This window comes from Natrix helvetica (genome assembly GCF_964273705.1).
Source record: "Natrix helvetica genome assembly, chromosome: 4".
Classification (NCBI taxonomy): Eukaryota; Metazoa; Chordata; class Lepidosauria; order Squamata; family Natricidae; genus Natrix; species Natrix helvetica.
In genome coordinates, this window is record NC_138550.1 from 129,537,439 (window position 1) to 129,552,855 (window position 15,417).

The following is a 15,417-nucleotide window of genomic DNA, read 5'->3' on the forward strand; positions in this document are numbered from 1 at the left end:
TTTTCCGCCGGGCTGCGGGGCCAGAAATGGGTAGGCTGCGCCAGTTATAAGGTCGTTGCCCAAGCCGCTGACGTCTTTCGAATTCGAGACGAGCGTTCGGGCCGCGGGCTGAGTTCCCTGGTGGTAGCCGAGGTGAGTATCTGCTCCGGAGCGGCGTCGTGAGAGCGCGGTAGCTCGCCTGTGCTATGTGAGGCGCTTTCGTCCGTGCAGGTAGTCCTCGCCAGAGCTGCCTTCCTCGCGGCACCGCGGCGTCCGAGAGAGACGCTGCCGACCGGCTCTGAAGAGTCTGAAGAATGCGGGGAAAGGAGCTTAGAAGAAAAAGGTGGCCGAAGCGGGCCTCGCCCTCTTTCCCCCGGTCCGTTTCAGGTACTTGAAGGCTTTTATCTCTTGTCGCGGTGATCCCGAGTCTCTTAGATTCGCTTTTCTTTCGTGGGTGGTCCACAAACAGGCCGGAGTGACTTTAGGGGATCATTATCGCCACTGACCAAGATGCTGCAGGTTCCTGTCGGCTAAATTACATGGGGGCCCCCGGGAGCAGTTCAGTCGACGGAGGCTCAATCTTCCTTCTACATTTCCCCCTGATTTGGGGTTCGGAATTACCCTTTCTGCACCCGCTATTTTTCCTTCCTCAGTCGGTTCCTGTTGAGAATGGCGGTGTGCTCCATTGAATTGTACGGAAAGTTGGATTCCGAAGCTCAGAGACAGCTGTTTCCTTTGTGTTTATAGACTTCCCGAAAGCTTTTCATTGAGAAGTATGCTACGGAAGGAACGTATTCATTTACTACATTTATGTTCCGCCCATTTCACTATCTAAGAAACTCTGGGAGGCTTACAATATAATAAAAGCAAAGATGTAAAAGATATTAGAAACTATTAATAATTAACAGGGGTGAATGAAACTAGGAACCAGTTAATTCCATAAACTGCTATCATAGAAAAATACACAGGAATGTATACAACGATGGGAAGATTTTTTTATACATCTGCAACACAGTTGACCTTGTCAGGTAGAGTTGGGTACCATTGACTTGTACCTCAACGAATCTTGAAAACATTAAACAAGGTTGAATCTATAAGTATATATACCTAGATTAGTGACTAATAGAAAATCTCAGGTCTGTAAAGCCTAGAATAAGACCACTTCCATATACTATTGTCTAGAAAATAACAAAGAAGTGTTATTCGTTCATTAGGGTTAAAGTAGACTCAAGGAATCTTTATTGTATTCTTAAATAGTATTTGCCTTTGTCAAGTCTAACCAGAAAGGTCAGCGCCGAAACATATATAGACCTGAAAGAAAAGTGTTTTGGGGACTTTATTTTCAGTGCTGGGGCCACTTTGTTAGCTTACCCAACTCTTCACTTTTGCAACAGTTTTTTGGAGGAATATGTTGCTATTTGCTATTACCATTTTTAAATCATTGGGAATATAGGCATTTCTCCTATGCACAGAGATCTAATAGAATGGCCATCAATTTCACAGAACTCAGTCTGCATATATTTCCACCAAGGAAGAAACATTTAATAAAGGATTCATTTCCTAATATAAGATGTAGGAATAGATTACAAAGTGCTTTAGCCTGAGTCTGACACAAAAAGAAAAACTATTTTGTGGTGGTAGAAACTCTGTAAACGTAATATATCTTATATTTCAGAAAAAGAAGTTACAGATATTTTAGAGTTCACAAGGCTATAGTTTAGTTGTTAGTATATTTAGTAGTTCTATTTTGTAACATTTAAAGAAAATACAGAGCTTTAAATATAAGCTGTATTTCAGCAATCTGTCAGTTAGCCTGCAAACTTAACATAAATTGTTAACTGAATAAGTAAAAGTCTAGTTTATATAGCTATACTGTATACTGCTTTATCATAAAACGTTTCTTTAAAATTTGTTCTTTTTTTAAAACCAGAACCAGTGTCCAGAATACATGAATGTCTCCTTATTTTGAAATGAAGACATGACCATATAAGTGTTGTAAGAATCATAAGAATTGAGGTAGTTGATCCCTAAAGTCAACCTTGACTTCTGACAGTTTCAGGTGGTTTTTCAGTTTCAGACAGTTTCAGGTGGTTTTTTTGGGAGGGCGGACAATATTAAGTGGTTGCCAGTACTCTGTTACTTGATTTGTTATGTTGAGTTGAGATATATGTTATCTGAGTTGTCAAATTAAGTTATATATGTTGTCCCATTTCAAGAGTGCTGTATTGTCAGGCTCAAGCAAGCAGGTCCACATGTGAAAGTTCAAAACTACTGATTTATTTCTCAAGCCTATGCATTCTCAAACAAAGGGTTTGCACCTCGATAAAATTAGATAAGAGTCAACTGCATTCAAGGGGGTGGGACTTTGTCCCCTTGTGACTGTAGAAACTCTATAAACTGATACCCTGCGTAATTCGTCCCTTGACTGCAAGTCGGCCGCTTATACCATGTATAGGAATCTGGTAGTAGATGTTCAGATTAACACATTTTATTAAAAATTATAATCTTTTGTGTATTTCTGAATTTTGGCTATGCTAACATGGCTCTCCTGCAACATGAATGTACCAAATTTTCAAAAAGTGTATTCTTAATTTAGATACTAAAGCTTGGAAAATTTCTTACTGCTTTGCATCGATCAAATTATAACTTGCTGCATTTTAGTTAAGCCAGTAATTATATACAATTATATCACAATTGATTTGGTATGGAAATTATTCTCATTGTGCTTTGCCTTTCCCTTAATTGTCACTGAAAAGCCATTCTGTAAGAAATAGTAGATAGAGTGACAGGAAACATCAGCTAAGAAAGTTTGCTCTTTTTAAAATTTATTCTTGGGGATTATAATAAATCCAGATTTTTTTTCGATAATATCTATTACAATTGATATTTTTATTTCATAGCTTTTAAGACTGTTAGCCGAAGATCCCAATTAATGCTGTGTAGAAAAAATAGGCCTTGTATTGCACCTCCCATGCCATGGTTATACAAATATATTCAAATGACCTGAACCCCCTAAAGATCTAGCTCCAACATCTTGCCACACTCTGATAGCCATATTCTGTGGAAAATTGTAAATTCCTAACTTTAGGATGGGAAAAATATATATTTCTTCTTTATATTTCTTATATAAAGTGCAAATTTTCTGGAATCAGATCTGTCTGTGAAATATGCTTCACTTTAGTCAACTTTGGCAGTTTCAAAGTTATATCATATTTGCATTACAGATTATTTGTTTTTTTTAAATTGTCACCTATTGCCATTCTTTTCCAATTACTAGGTAAAAAATATTTTTCAGAACTTTGTGCTTTTTTTCAAAGTAATGTTAAACCTCATAAAACCAGAATCTAAAAAAAATAATATTGAACATACTAATACATAATATGCTTAATGAACATGATGTTGATGCAGATTTTCATACTTATTTGCAAACAAAAAAAATATTCAGAATTTTCTACAAAACCTTTACTTTCTTTCCTTAAAATATTATTTACAAATCCCTAAAGAAAAGTATTAAATTTTTGTCAGACAAAAGCTGTCCTGACACGTTGAAATTGTCTTTTTTTTAGCTGCTGCCTTAAAAGAAAAAAACCACACACAGAGAAAAACAATACAATACTGACTTTATGTCCCAAAAACGCCGATTGCAGGATCATGACATTAATCCATGTTTAATGGTAAGTTGAGTTTTTATAAATGGACATTGTGAGTTTTAATTTATTTTTGTGAAGTACCTTTACGTAAGAATGTACAAAATACCGCAAACATAGCAGTTGACTCTGGATAGTTTGTGTCCAAACAGAAACATATATTCTAGATATCTTAGTTTATATGTAGAATGAAATGGGGCTGTGTTCTTTTAGAAAGATTGGTCTAGCTAAGCATGATTCAGAGAAGGGCTGAGAGTTTTTTTTTTTTAAATAGTCTGAAGCAGAGGTGGGTTGCTGATGGTTTGGCCTGGTTCAGCCAAACCGGTAGTGCCCCAGAGCAGCTGAGAGCAAACCTGTACAGTGGCTTTTTGGGCCCTTATGGCAAAAGGCAAATTGCATCTGCGCGCACAGCATGCGGCGCCTGCACAAACCCCAGCAATCATCTGGTTGTCACAGGGGTGGTGAATTCACACACATGCACAGCATGAGTCAGACATGCACACAAACGGAACACGTTTACGCACAATCAGCGAACCGGTAGTGAAGGTGAGTGCAACCTACCACTGGTCTGAAAGGATTTTCTTGGCAACAGCTTGTGAAGACCTAATCAGTGGCAGTTGAAGAGATGCCGGAATGGAAAGGATATGCTGTGCTGAGAAATCAAGGATGGCAGGAAAAGGAAGGTAAAAAGTTGGGAAGATTGGAATGGTAGGCAGGTGGGATATAAGCCACACTAGATTATCATACATTGGGATAGCAGACAGACCAGAACATTGATGGCTGATATTGAGGGGCTCTTGTAACTAGTAATATGTTCTGGGTTTATTTCTGTTGAATTGCAAAATCATAATGGTTTGGAAAACCTCTGAACTTCAGTAGTTTGAAACAAAACATTTCTTATTGTTGACCTTGCCCTCCTGAACAGTATTTGTCAGAGATACTTACAGTGCACACACTCTTTGTATTCTAGATTTGGCTCTGTTCTGATGCCTACAGTTCAAGTGCAAATACCTTAATAACTATTATTATACCTTAATAACTATTATTAATACCTTAATAACTGTTATTAATAACTACTATTAATATAACCTAATAATAACGAATATCTGAATTCTATAATGTTTTGTGACTTGTAACGCAACAATAAAACAACTATAAAAGGAGTGGATAGCAATAATTAAATAAATTAAAATTTAATATTTTTTTTAAAAAAATATGCTGATGTAAGGCTTTTTTGAAGTTTCCATTTGCTACTAAACTAGTTTTAAAGTCTAAGGATTTGTTTTGAAATATTTAAGAAATATTTATGAATTCAAAAATTTCTACCTTTTGAAAAAAATAAACATTTAATATAAGAACATCCTGCTGAATCAGATATAATTCAAAATCTATGTTTGAATGCTTATCTATTCACTTGTTATAATATTGTATTTTATTATAGATTTCCTTTGGTTTAAATCTTATATTCATCATTTTTTCTGTCACATATAGATGTATATAGCCATTCTACTATTGGATATTTTACCGGGATTTATTACTAATAAACTGATTTTATATAATATAATTCAAGATCCATTATTTTCTTTTGATTTATTTTTTCAAGATACATTAGCACAAAGATTAATCCTTTGCAGAACAAGTAAAAATATAATTATCCATATATACCCATAAACAACTTATTTCTTGATAATAGAATATTGATTACATCTAACAACTTTAAATACTAATTATCATTCTATATCTTTTTAAAGAATAATTTTATTACATTTTTTGAAGTTATCATGAATATAATGTTTTTATTGGCTATTGTAATCTGTAATTTAACAACTTAAAATCTTTTTAAAATATTTATACAAAACTTGACCTAAGTCTGGTATATATCCAAATAAAACATGGGCTCTTCAGTGCTATTATGGTTCTGTTTTACAGCAACAAGAATTCTGTGTTTCTTTCCTTTCTCTTCTAATAATCTCTATGACAGAAGCTTTGCTGATGATGCTTTTGGTTTGGTTTTGCAAAGTACGATTTCCTGAGTTCACCTTGTCTTATTTTCTCTCTCTCAACTCCTTTCTATGAATTGAGAAGTAACTCAGTTGAAGATGTAGTTTCTATCTAAATTTTAATTGTGATTTGTTATAGGTGATATTGTATGATATTACAAAACCTTTCAGGAAGCTGTTAAAACTGTAGTCAGATAAGGAAACTATTTCTTGCATATTTCTTGGGATTCTAGTATATCTTTTAGTTTATCAGTTATATTTTAGTTTTTAAAAAGCCAAAGAGTTTGCATCCTTATCAAATTTGGTTTCATTTCTTGGTAACAATATTATTTTGTTGGAAGAATTTTAAGATACCTATTATCTTAATATTTACAAAACTATAGATTTAACTTTTATCCTAAACTTAGTTTTAATGTCTTAGATTAATACTTTGAAGAAACAAATAGTAACACTATTTTTAAGTAGGATTTTATTCTAATATAATTATTTGTAAGATCACAGCCTTATTGTTTAGTTGCCTTTCAACGAATGAAGATGCCAAATTGTGCCATCTTTGAAACCGAGAAAATCAACTATTAGGTTTTAATGTTTTATTTCCTTTCATATTCAAGGAAAGTGATGCTTCTAGAAAGTGTTTGGAAGTGAATCAATCCGATAAGGATATGTGTGCCATCTATTTTTTAAAGTATAAAAGTTGCCGAAAATTTTGGGTAAGTAGATTTGAAAGGCTTTTAAATAAACATTTTCAGGGAAGCAAACAGAAATAAAGCTTTAAGGGTCAGATTATTTATTGCATCATTTATATGAATTTATATTATGTCTATGAGCCCTTCATAGCCACAGAATCTAACAAAATGTCAGTTCAGATTAAAATTTAAATAGTAAAAATTAAGATAAATTAAAATACACATTCATTATACACAACAAATTAAAATAACCAAGTAAACAATTTCCAAGGGTCCAGGAGAAAATGAATGGTTTTCACATACTAAATGCTGACATTGGTTCTTTGAACCTCAGGGGCAAACTAGTCTATTGAGACAGGGTACTTTTAATAAGACTTATCTTCATGCTCACTTCTCATTGTCACTGGGATCCGAAGTATCTCATTCTGGGTTGAATGCATCAGAATGGGCATTTTCTGTTCGGAGAAGGTGGCCCGGAAGATAAAGAACTATAGAGTAAAACCACCAATTAGAACAAATTGGCAACCAATGCACTGCCTGCAATATATCTGAGATGCTGCTGACCTGGCTTTCAAACATCAGTAAGTGGATTACTACATTCCGTACCAAAGGACATTTCCAGGAAGCTTTTAAAAGAAACCTTATAGAATGTGCTGCAACAATTCAATCTTAAATTGGTAAGTGTGTGTGTAACTGTTGCTTGTGCTGGCTGATCAAAAAAGGGCTGCAGTTTCTCCATTAGTTGAAACTGGGCAGGGCTGTCCTTACCCATCCTTTATTTACCGAGCAACCAGATTGATTTATTAATTTGTTGATTTGATTTGATTTGTTTTAAACAGCCATCCATTTCACAAGAGTGAGTCAGATTCTATAAACATGAGAAAATCTTGGAAGTTGCAGCTGCTTTATCATGTAAAAGGAGAAGAGTTGATGTAGGGGGATAGTTTTTGAATGAAAAGTATTTAAAATTTTACTCATATTTAACTTTATATTCTTTTATCCACCTAGTCTCCAGACACTGTTAATGATACCAACCACTTTTCACCTTTGCCCATGTAATTGTAAATATGTAATATATGTAAATACAACCAATTTCATTGTATAAATGTTATACAATGACAATAAAGGCTATATGCTATACTCTAGATAGTTATCTTAATACCTCAACCTAATCAATGAATCACCTGCCCTAGTGATTTCTTATAGAAGTTAAATTACATTGGGAAAAATGCACAGCCTATGGTATCCTATAAAAAAATGACTAGAGATTTAACTGCTTAGCACTACCAGCTGGAACACTGAGACAGTGCCTCCACCCATTTCTCATAGAGGGTAAAGGAAATTATTTCAGGTGATAGTATGAAACACCTTTTAGAGGATGCATCAGAACAAACACATTCTTTATATCCAGGTCTTAAAAGATAAATGATGGGTAGGTGTATCCCAGTGCTTTAAAATATGCATACCTACTAAAGAAAAAGAAAAGGAAGTAAGAGAATCTCATTAATTTTAGTTCTGGTGAATTAATGCTTTGAGACCATTCTTGAATATGTCCATCACATGCTCTCAGAAGTCCAAATGTGACCACTTGCCCAGAGAGGTTGTCTTTCATTCACTTAATATTACGGGTGAAAGCATTTATTCCCATGTGAAAAAACCTAGTTGTGCATACTGTGATGTTATACCAATCTGTTCAACTAAAATCTACCAAACTATATCCCTTTTTTATTAAAAAAAAAGTGACTCTTCTGGTAGATTATTGACATTGAGCCTCTAGGCCTAACCACATTGTGGCTTCATTCTAGTAGTGTCCATGTATATAAATCAGTGTCTATGCATATAAAAAGAGAGAAAGCATGATGTTGTCTGTATAGTTCTGTCATGTGCAAACTCTCCTGACTCACATTTCTATGAATGGCCAAGTTCCATCTCCAAACTATTGAGTGATGACTGTGTATGTTAAACAGAGTGATTTATCTTATACTAATGTTGAAACAGTATTTCAAAAATAAGTACTCTAAATGACAGCGTTAACATTTAATTTAATGGAGCAAGTCTTCTCCAACTATAGCAAGTAGTTTGATTTGCTGAACTAAATATGTAAATTTATTAAATATTCGTTGATGCAAAATGGATTTAATCATAGTGTGTTATCTGTTTTTATTTCTAGCATGGGATTATGATGCAGAGAAAACAAGATGGAATAACACCAAATATGCCTATAGCAGAAGAAAGAAAGAGAATCCTAGCTTCATTGGGAAGAGCACCATATTGACCATACAGTTTTATTAATATAGAATCTAATGCTTTTACGATAACAGTGTGCTTTATTATATTTTAAAACGTGGTTTCTGGATAGCTGCATTGCTACTATTTTGTACTGTTATTTTTTACAAAAAAACAAAGAACCCTGAAACTTTAAATGTCTAAAGAATGAAATGCATTCTTACATGGGAAAAACTTGCAGAAATAAAAAAAAGGTTTTGATTTGATAAATTTGTGTGTTTTTATATTTATTGTACCACATAACGTCATATATTATACATGGAGAAAGTATTTCAAATGAATTACAGATAATGTAAAACTAGTTTTTAAATGAAATAGTTGAAAACTATTTCTCATAGATTTTATTTCTCAAGGAAAGGCAAAAGGTTACTCATTTTAGATCAGTGAATCATTAATTAAGTAAAACTTAATATCCTGTTATCTTAAAAATTACTTTAAAGAATGATATTCTTCACTGTAATGCTGATGGTTATAAATCTATAGATATTTTCACCTTTAACCTCAAGTGTGCCAATTCAGTGGCATTAACTAACATTTTTATTAATATATTAAGTTTGGTATACATCAGGAGTTTCCTAGAAAAGGTGCTATGTAGTATTGTCAAAAAGTTTAGTAAGAACTGGACACTTTCCACATGTCCAGCAGATATCAGCTTGTAATTTATATATAAATTTCAGTATAGATGGAATCAAGAATCACTAAATTCATTTGAAGCATTATATTTAGGGTCAAGATATCACAGCATTCATATTGTTTTATATCTGTTGCATGAGACCTTTAAAAATAGCTCATTAAATGTATTAATTTTGGCAATATTTTTCTTCCCTCAAAATGTTATTTATGAACCTCTTTGGCCTTTATTTTTAATTTTTAATAAAATATTTTTAATACATTTTAATTTAAAAAAAATAAAAAATGTTCAACTGAATAGTATTTACATGTATTTTGATGTACTTGTAAAGTTCTTGAGAAACATTTCAACTTGCTCGTTAAACTCCCTTGTTCATCTCTTGCTTATAGGATATTATTTGAACATTATGAGGAAAGTCTGCAAAGAACAGCCAGGTGAGCTGGGACGTACTTGTTAAAGGGTATGTTGTATAGAAGACTTAAATTAAACACTGTTAGAGTTACACAAATTATTAAAATGAATAGATTTATACCTATCCTTCTGTATAAACCTTTGTATCTGAACCATATTTAATTTTTTGAGAGGAAAGGGTGTTCCAGCAGATTTGATCTTGTGAATTATTTCAGCTGATGTTTTCATTCCTACTTTTATTCGTACTGCACTTTTACAATTTTTTAAAAAATAGTTTTTTGATGCTGAGTAGAAACAGTTCTGCATTATTAACTAGGCAGCTAAACTGAAATTAGAATGTGAAAAATTGACAGCAACATTTCAGACAATATTGAAACTCTTCCCATATTTAGTAAATTATTAAATAAACAATTGTTTATTACTGTACTTAATCCTGAACTCAACTAATGTGTCATGTGTCATCACAAAAGTTTGGATTTTACATTTATGTTTTCTGACCCTGTTTAACTGTTGAATCTTCAATTTTTCAAAATGGCATTATATAGAATTGGATTACAGAGAATTAAGGATGAAAAGTGACTAGAGGGAGGTGACAAGTTGTCAACTATTCTTAGAATGTCTGCAAAATAAGTATTGATGTGAAGTTGTTGGTTGGCTTGATCTTTTAAAATACTCCATTGCTGATTTTTCAGAATCCACCAATATTCATAAATAGTTCAATTGTTTTTTATGATATCCTTCACTCCCAAGATTGTATTTGTTCAGGTCTAGTGGATGGAATGGGTCTATTTAGTTCTGTGAATATACTGGATATATGAAGCGTTAAGATTACAGATAGAGAAGATAAGAGATTTTTCAAAAACCTGAGTATGTCATTTACAAAAAGATCAAGATTTGTTCTCTATTACTATATTACAAGATATAGGCTACTGTGAAATGAATTTAAGATACAGAAAAACAAAACTTACTGAATCTTGGAAAGTAATGCATTTAAATCAGTTAACTAAATAGCTGATAGGCATCTCTTCAGATATAGAAACAAACTAGATGAATTTATTTGAGAAACCGTAATTTGAATTTCTGCATGAGTAGGGAGATTTTATGAGACAATTATTATATTAATGTATTACTAATATAAATATATTATTTGCCTGTTCATGATCTTGAAAGAAAGAATTTGGATTGATTAAGTCTTTCATGTACAAAAACATGGCTCGATCCTTTTTTCTAGAATAAATCGTTATTGGTAAATATATTTGTCTTCTAGATAAGTAAGGTAATTTCAGATGCTATTAGAAATATGACTGATATATTGATATATGTAATTCATTGGGGAAAATAGTAAGGCATGTACACAGCATTGTCGATGTTTAAATTACTAAACTAAAAAAGCATTTATAAAGTTTACTACAACTTAAGTGGCATTGATGCCTGTTTAACAACTAGGTAATATTCCTAGATGCTAAATAGGATTGGCCTGGTTATAATTGATGGAAGGTCTCTATAGAATACAAGGGCTGTAGAATTTAGATTGGTAGGAAAAATAGAATAGATCCCCCCACCTCCCCAGTGGCAACTTCTATATTTTTGTCAAGAAAACTGCATGAGTGAGTTTTCTAGAATTGAGCTTAACAGAAAACACTGTTTTTTACTTGATGACTATCCTAGGATACAATAGTTTATTGTAGAGAAAGACCTAAATACATCAAAATATATTATTTATTTATCAAGCCATTAGTCATGAAGTTACACCTTTACAATGTACAGTGTGGTAAATTATTCTAAAATTATTGAAAATTATTTGTAGGTGAGGATGTGGATGAAACTGTCTTTTTAATGCACATAATCCCAAATCATTGTGAATTGGGCAGCTATATAAATTTGTTTAATAAAACAAAGTCTCAGTAGCTCCTATTTCCTAGCAAGTTTTGGAAGTAAAAGTTAAAGATTAAAAACAATTTAGAAAATAAGAAATATGTCATTAATACACACACACACAGATACATATATACATTCTTTTCATTCTTCCATCATTTCCTGGTTTCTGAAGCTGCAATAATACTTCCTTTTATTGCCAATCACATGCTTCTCATTAAAGGAGTTTAGATTTTTGTTCTCCAGTAGTAGTAGTAGTAGTAGTAACATGCATTTAGTGAACTGGAGAAACTTCTAATTGTCAATAACTCCGCTGCCTCCAGTGGGCCTGGTCACATTTACAGTCATTTCAGAAAAAACATTGCAAAATATAATTTTTCAAAACAAGTAGCAGAAATATTGCTAAATAAATCTTATTTCTTTTATTAATGTGCTTCCCTGTAGCAAATCAACTATGTTACCTAGTGAAATTCCACAGCTGAGAATAGACTTGAATCTATATCACTTTTGTTCTAGAGCAGGGCTGTCAAACTCCTAGCCCATGGATCGGATGCATTATGCTCTGGCCATGCCCATGTACGGATTAGGGAAGGAGAAAAAAGTCCCAATATGTCACATGACGCCGCTGTGATGATGTGAGGTTGACACTGCTGTTCTAGAGTAACATCTTAACAAGTAACATTGTGTCTTTCTGGGCTGAATTCAGAGGTGGTATTCAGTTGGTTCGGATGAACCGGTAGTGCAAATTTTAATTGGTTCAGCAAACCGGCAAATACCACATCTGGATTACCCTGCCACTGGTCACCCTGCCCGCCAGCCGCTTGTCCTGGCCAGTCACTCTTCACTGTGTGTGGGTCCTCACTTGCACATGTGCACTCTCTAAGTTGCCTGCTTAAGCTGCCTTACCATCGGTGCATGTCTGTTGTGCCCCAATTGAGTGGCCCTGATCTGCCTTCTCCTGCCTACAGGTAAGCCTGCGACTCGTGCTAGTCCCCCATCGTCCTCGGAGCTTGCCGTCCCTCCTCCCCATCATCCCTGGGCTCTCCCTGGGGCCTCTGCCTGCTCACCGCTCACCTTGGCTGGGTTGGGGAATGCGCCATTCCATGGCTCTGGCATTTCCCCAGAGCCTCCGCCACTAGCCTAGTGACGCCAATTCCCTAATGTTTTGGATTTAGCTTTGTTTAGGATGTTCAGTTTCCCAGTGAAAAGTCTTGTGTCTGTCTGTCCTACACAGCGGCTGTTACAATCTTTACATTGTATATTGTAGATGACTCCTATTTTGTTTCCTTGGGCTGTTGTCTCTTCTGCTTTATTTAAGATGTTTTGAAGGGTTTTAGTTGCTTTGTGTGCTACTATGATGACATGTTTTGTAATGGTGTGTTGATTGTAAGATGTGAATTCCTGAAAGCTTGGAATTAAAAGAGATCAGCCACCAATTGAAACATAGAAATAAACCATATTTACATACGATGCAAAAGAGACAATAAAAAAACCTAAACGAAAAGACCAGAACACATTCTTTCCAACAGCCAACACCGAAATAAGTAGGAATTAAGACCAGGCAAATAATTAATAAGCCTTTACTGGTTCCTTGGCATAAATTGATCATGTGATGGTCATTTTACTATGCATTTATATGAAATAACTTTACCAGCTAAGGCAGGAATGGCAAATTTGCGGCCCACGGGCCAGATGCATCACACTCTAGCCACATCCAGACCCAGTTTAGCAAAGGGGGAAAAAGTCACAATGTGTCATGTGGCGACAAGTTTGACACCCCTGAGCTAAGGTATCTAAAGTTACTGATTAAATGAAAGAGATTATATATGCTCTGTATTAGGGCTATGTAGTGAGTTGGACGCCTAATCTCTGTAAATTATCTGATCTTTTTCCAGATCAGAAGCCGAATTCAGAAAAAGAGATCTATTCTAGTGAAGTTTCAGGCCTATGAATCCAGCCTAACCTTAACAAGGTTGCTACATTTAGAGTTGCATAGACTTTTCAAATACTCAAGATAAAACTTTTATTATGGACTAGCTCAAAGCTGCATAAAACAGTAAATAGGCTTCTGGAAATATATGATAATTCACTTTTATATTTATGGCAATTTAAACATTTGGGTATGGTGATGGTAGTGGGTTTCTCCCCCTCCCTGCATTTTTCACTAGACTCTGCCCCTATACTTCATAGATTTGAAGTCAATCAGTTGACCCAACTGACATCTATTACCTGATCTCCCATACATAATCTGGAATAGAATAAACAAAACTATGGTACCCACTTCCATTTTTTGCTGGGATGCAATAAAATTAGAGGTATAAGACAAAGCATTTTATAGATCCTATAATATAATTTTAATAATTATAAACAACATTTTAATGAAAGAAAGCATGTTAAGAAACTTTTTGCAAGAGCAGTGAATCAAGACGTTCATAAACTGGTTCCCAACAAAAACAGTTTTCACATCGAAATAGATGACCCTTGAAGTGCAGTGTTAATAAAAAAATGTTGATTGGAGACTACTACATTACACAATTTAAAATTTGCTAATATTAAAAATACTGTTTTTAGTAATTGTATTTTAAAATAGTTAATTTAATTAGATAAAGACCTGTGATTCTTTCCAGAGCATATCCAAGCAGAGGTATAAATATTGTGAAAAATCTGAGCGATAATTGAACTCATAAATATTGCTAGTGCTGTAAGCCTCTTCGTTTAGTATCTAAAATGGCAAGTTAGCTGATACAATGTTGTCATGACTGGTTACCTTGAAGCTAACATTTTTCTACTGCAAGGTCTGGAAAGCCAGAGCCCATGAGATGTTCCCATTCAATTTCTAGGTGGGCAGTTGTAGTCAGTCTGGATTAGGATACAGAACATCCTGTGAACATATGAAATAATACCTGGGCGTTTTTGAGGAGATAACAAGAACCTCTTCTTCTTCTCATCTAAAGTGAAAAACCACAATCTCCTGGGCCAAATGGGGTAATTAGACTCAACTAGGTCTTGAGCATCTTCACCTTATATCATTAGTTTATTAGTTTACATTTTCCTTGTTTCGCTCAGTCCACCAAAAAGTAATTTGTCCCTATAACAAGTAATTTTTATTAAAATAAAGCATCACTATTAAGTTATATTTAGGTAATTGTAAAAACAGTTGTAGTTACAATTATTCATATTCTTTTCCCATTATTTAACTTGTTGCTAGTAAGCTATTTCAGATTTGTTGTTTTAAGTGTACCCTTTCAGCAACAAAATGAAATTGGAAGTTCTATATATTGGATTCTCTATAATTAGTCAAGGGAACCTGGAGGTTTTATTGATTTTGTCTGATATTTGTGATCATCCATCTTCTTTGTCTGACCTTTGAATCTATTCATAACGTTTAAAATTCCAAAATAGTCATAAAGGATATCAAGTGTTTTTGCAGGAACAATGCTAAAAAGAAAAGAGAAGAACATAAGCCACCCTATACTGTATTAAACTTCGAGTTGCTCTCAGTTTTACGTTACGCTAGGTTTACACCAATTTTACACATTGTTTAAGAAGCTAAACAGAATTAGGTGAGATGGACAGTATATAAATTTAATAAATATTAAATGCAAAAGCAACAACATAAAATTAAATTTTATAGCATAGCAAAAAACTAAAATTGTAGACAGCAGATGATCTGTAGAAGCCAATAAAAGCCCCTCCTAGTCATATTAAAAAGATGACAGAAAATAAGAGAACCAATTTAATTCCCTTTGGAAGAGATGTATATAACTCAGGTAGGGGCATACACACATATGAACCTTAAATATCCTAATTTTTGATCTGCTATTCATCAAACAGAAATGTCTTTATTTGCATTTACCAATTTTCTTTGAGATGTAGAAATGCAGAGTATATATATATAGTAA

At 33.9% G+C, this 15,417-nt stretch overlaps 2 protein-coding genes across 7 annotated transcripts in view; one reads left to right on the forward strand and one right to left on the reverse strand.

Annotated features, from left to right (window-relative positions):
* The window catches only part of CHCHD7 (coiled-coil-helix-coiled-coil-helix domain containing 7), a 24,853-nt gene continuing 9,436 nt past the window's right edge, over nt 1-15,417 (forward strand). For 2 of the 5 annotated variants that reach the window (XR_014175381.1, XR_014175382.1), the window contains exons 1-5: nt 1-132; nt 3,546-3,653; nt 6,238-6,336; nt 8,483-8,612; nt 9,619-9,663. Coding sequence is in view for 2 of the 5 variants with exons in the window: in XM_081953014.1 (XP_081809140.1) it covers nt 3,603-3,653; nt 6,238-6,336; nt 8,483-8,587 (255 nt within the window). In the remaining 3 variants the exon portion in view is untranslated. Of the gene's footprint in view, nt 133-3,545; nt 3,654-6,237; nt 6,337-8,482; nt 8,809-9,618; nt 9,690-15,417 lie in introns of those variants that run through there. The other 3 variants (XM_081953014.1, XM_081953015.1, XR_014175383.1) reach the window with 3 other exon arrangements.
* Nucleotides 13,080-15,417, reverse strand: part of SDR16C5 (short chain dehydrogenase/reductase family 16C member 5) — a 22,169-nt gene continuing 19,831 nt past the window's right edge. For both annotated transcript variants that reach the window (XM_081953011.1, XM_081953010.1), the window contains exon 7: nt 13,080-14,953. In XM_081953011.1, coding sequence (XP_081809137.1) covers nt 14,809-14,953 — 145 coding nt within the window. In that variant the 3' untranslated portion in view covers nt 13,080-14,808. The remainder of the gene's footprint in view (nt 14,954-15,417) is intronic.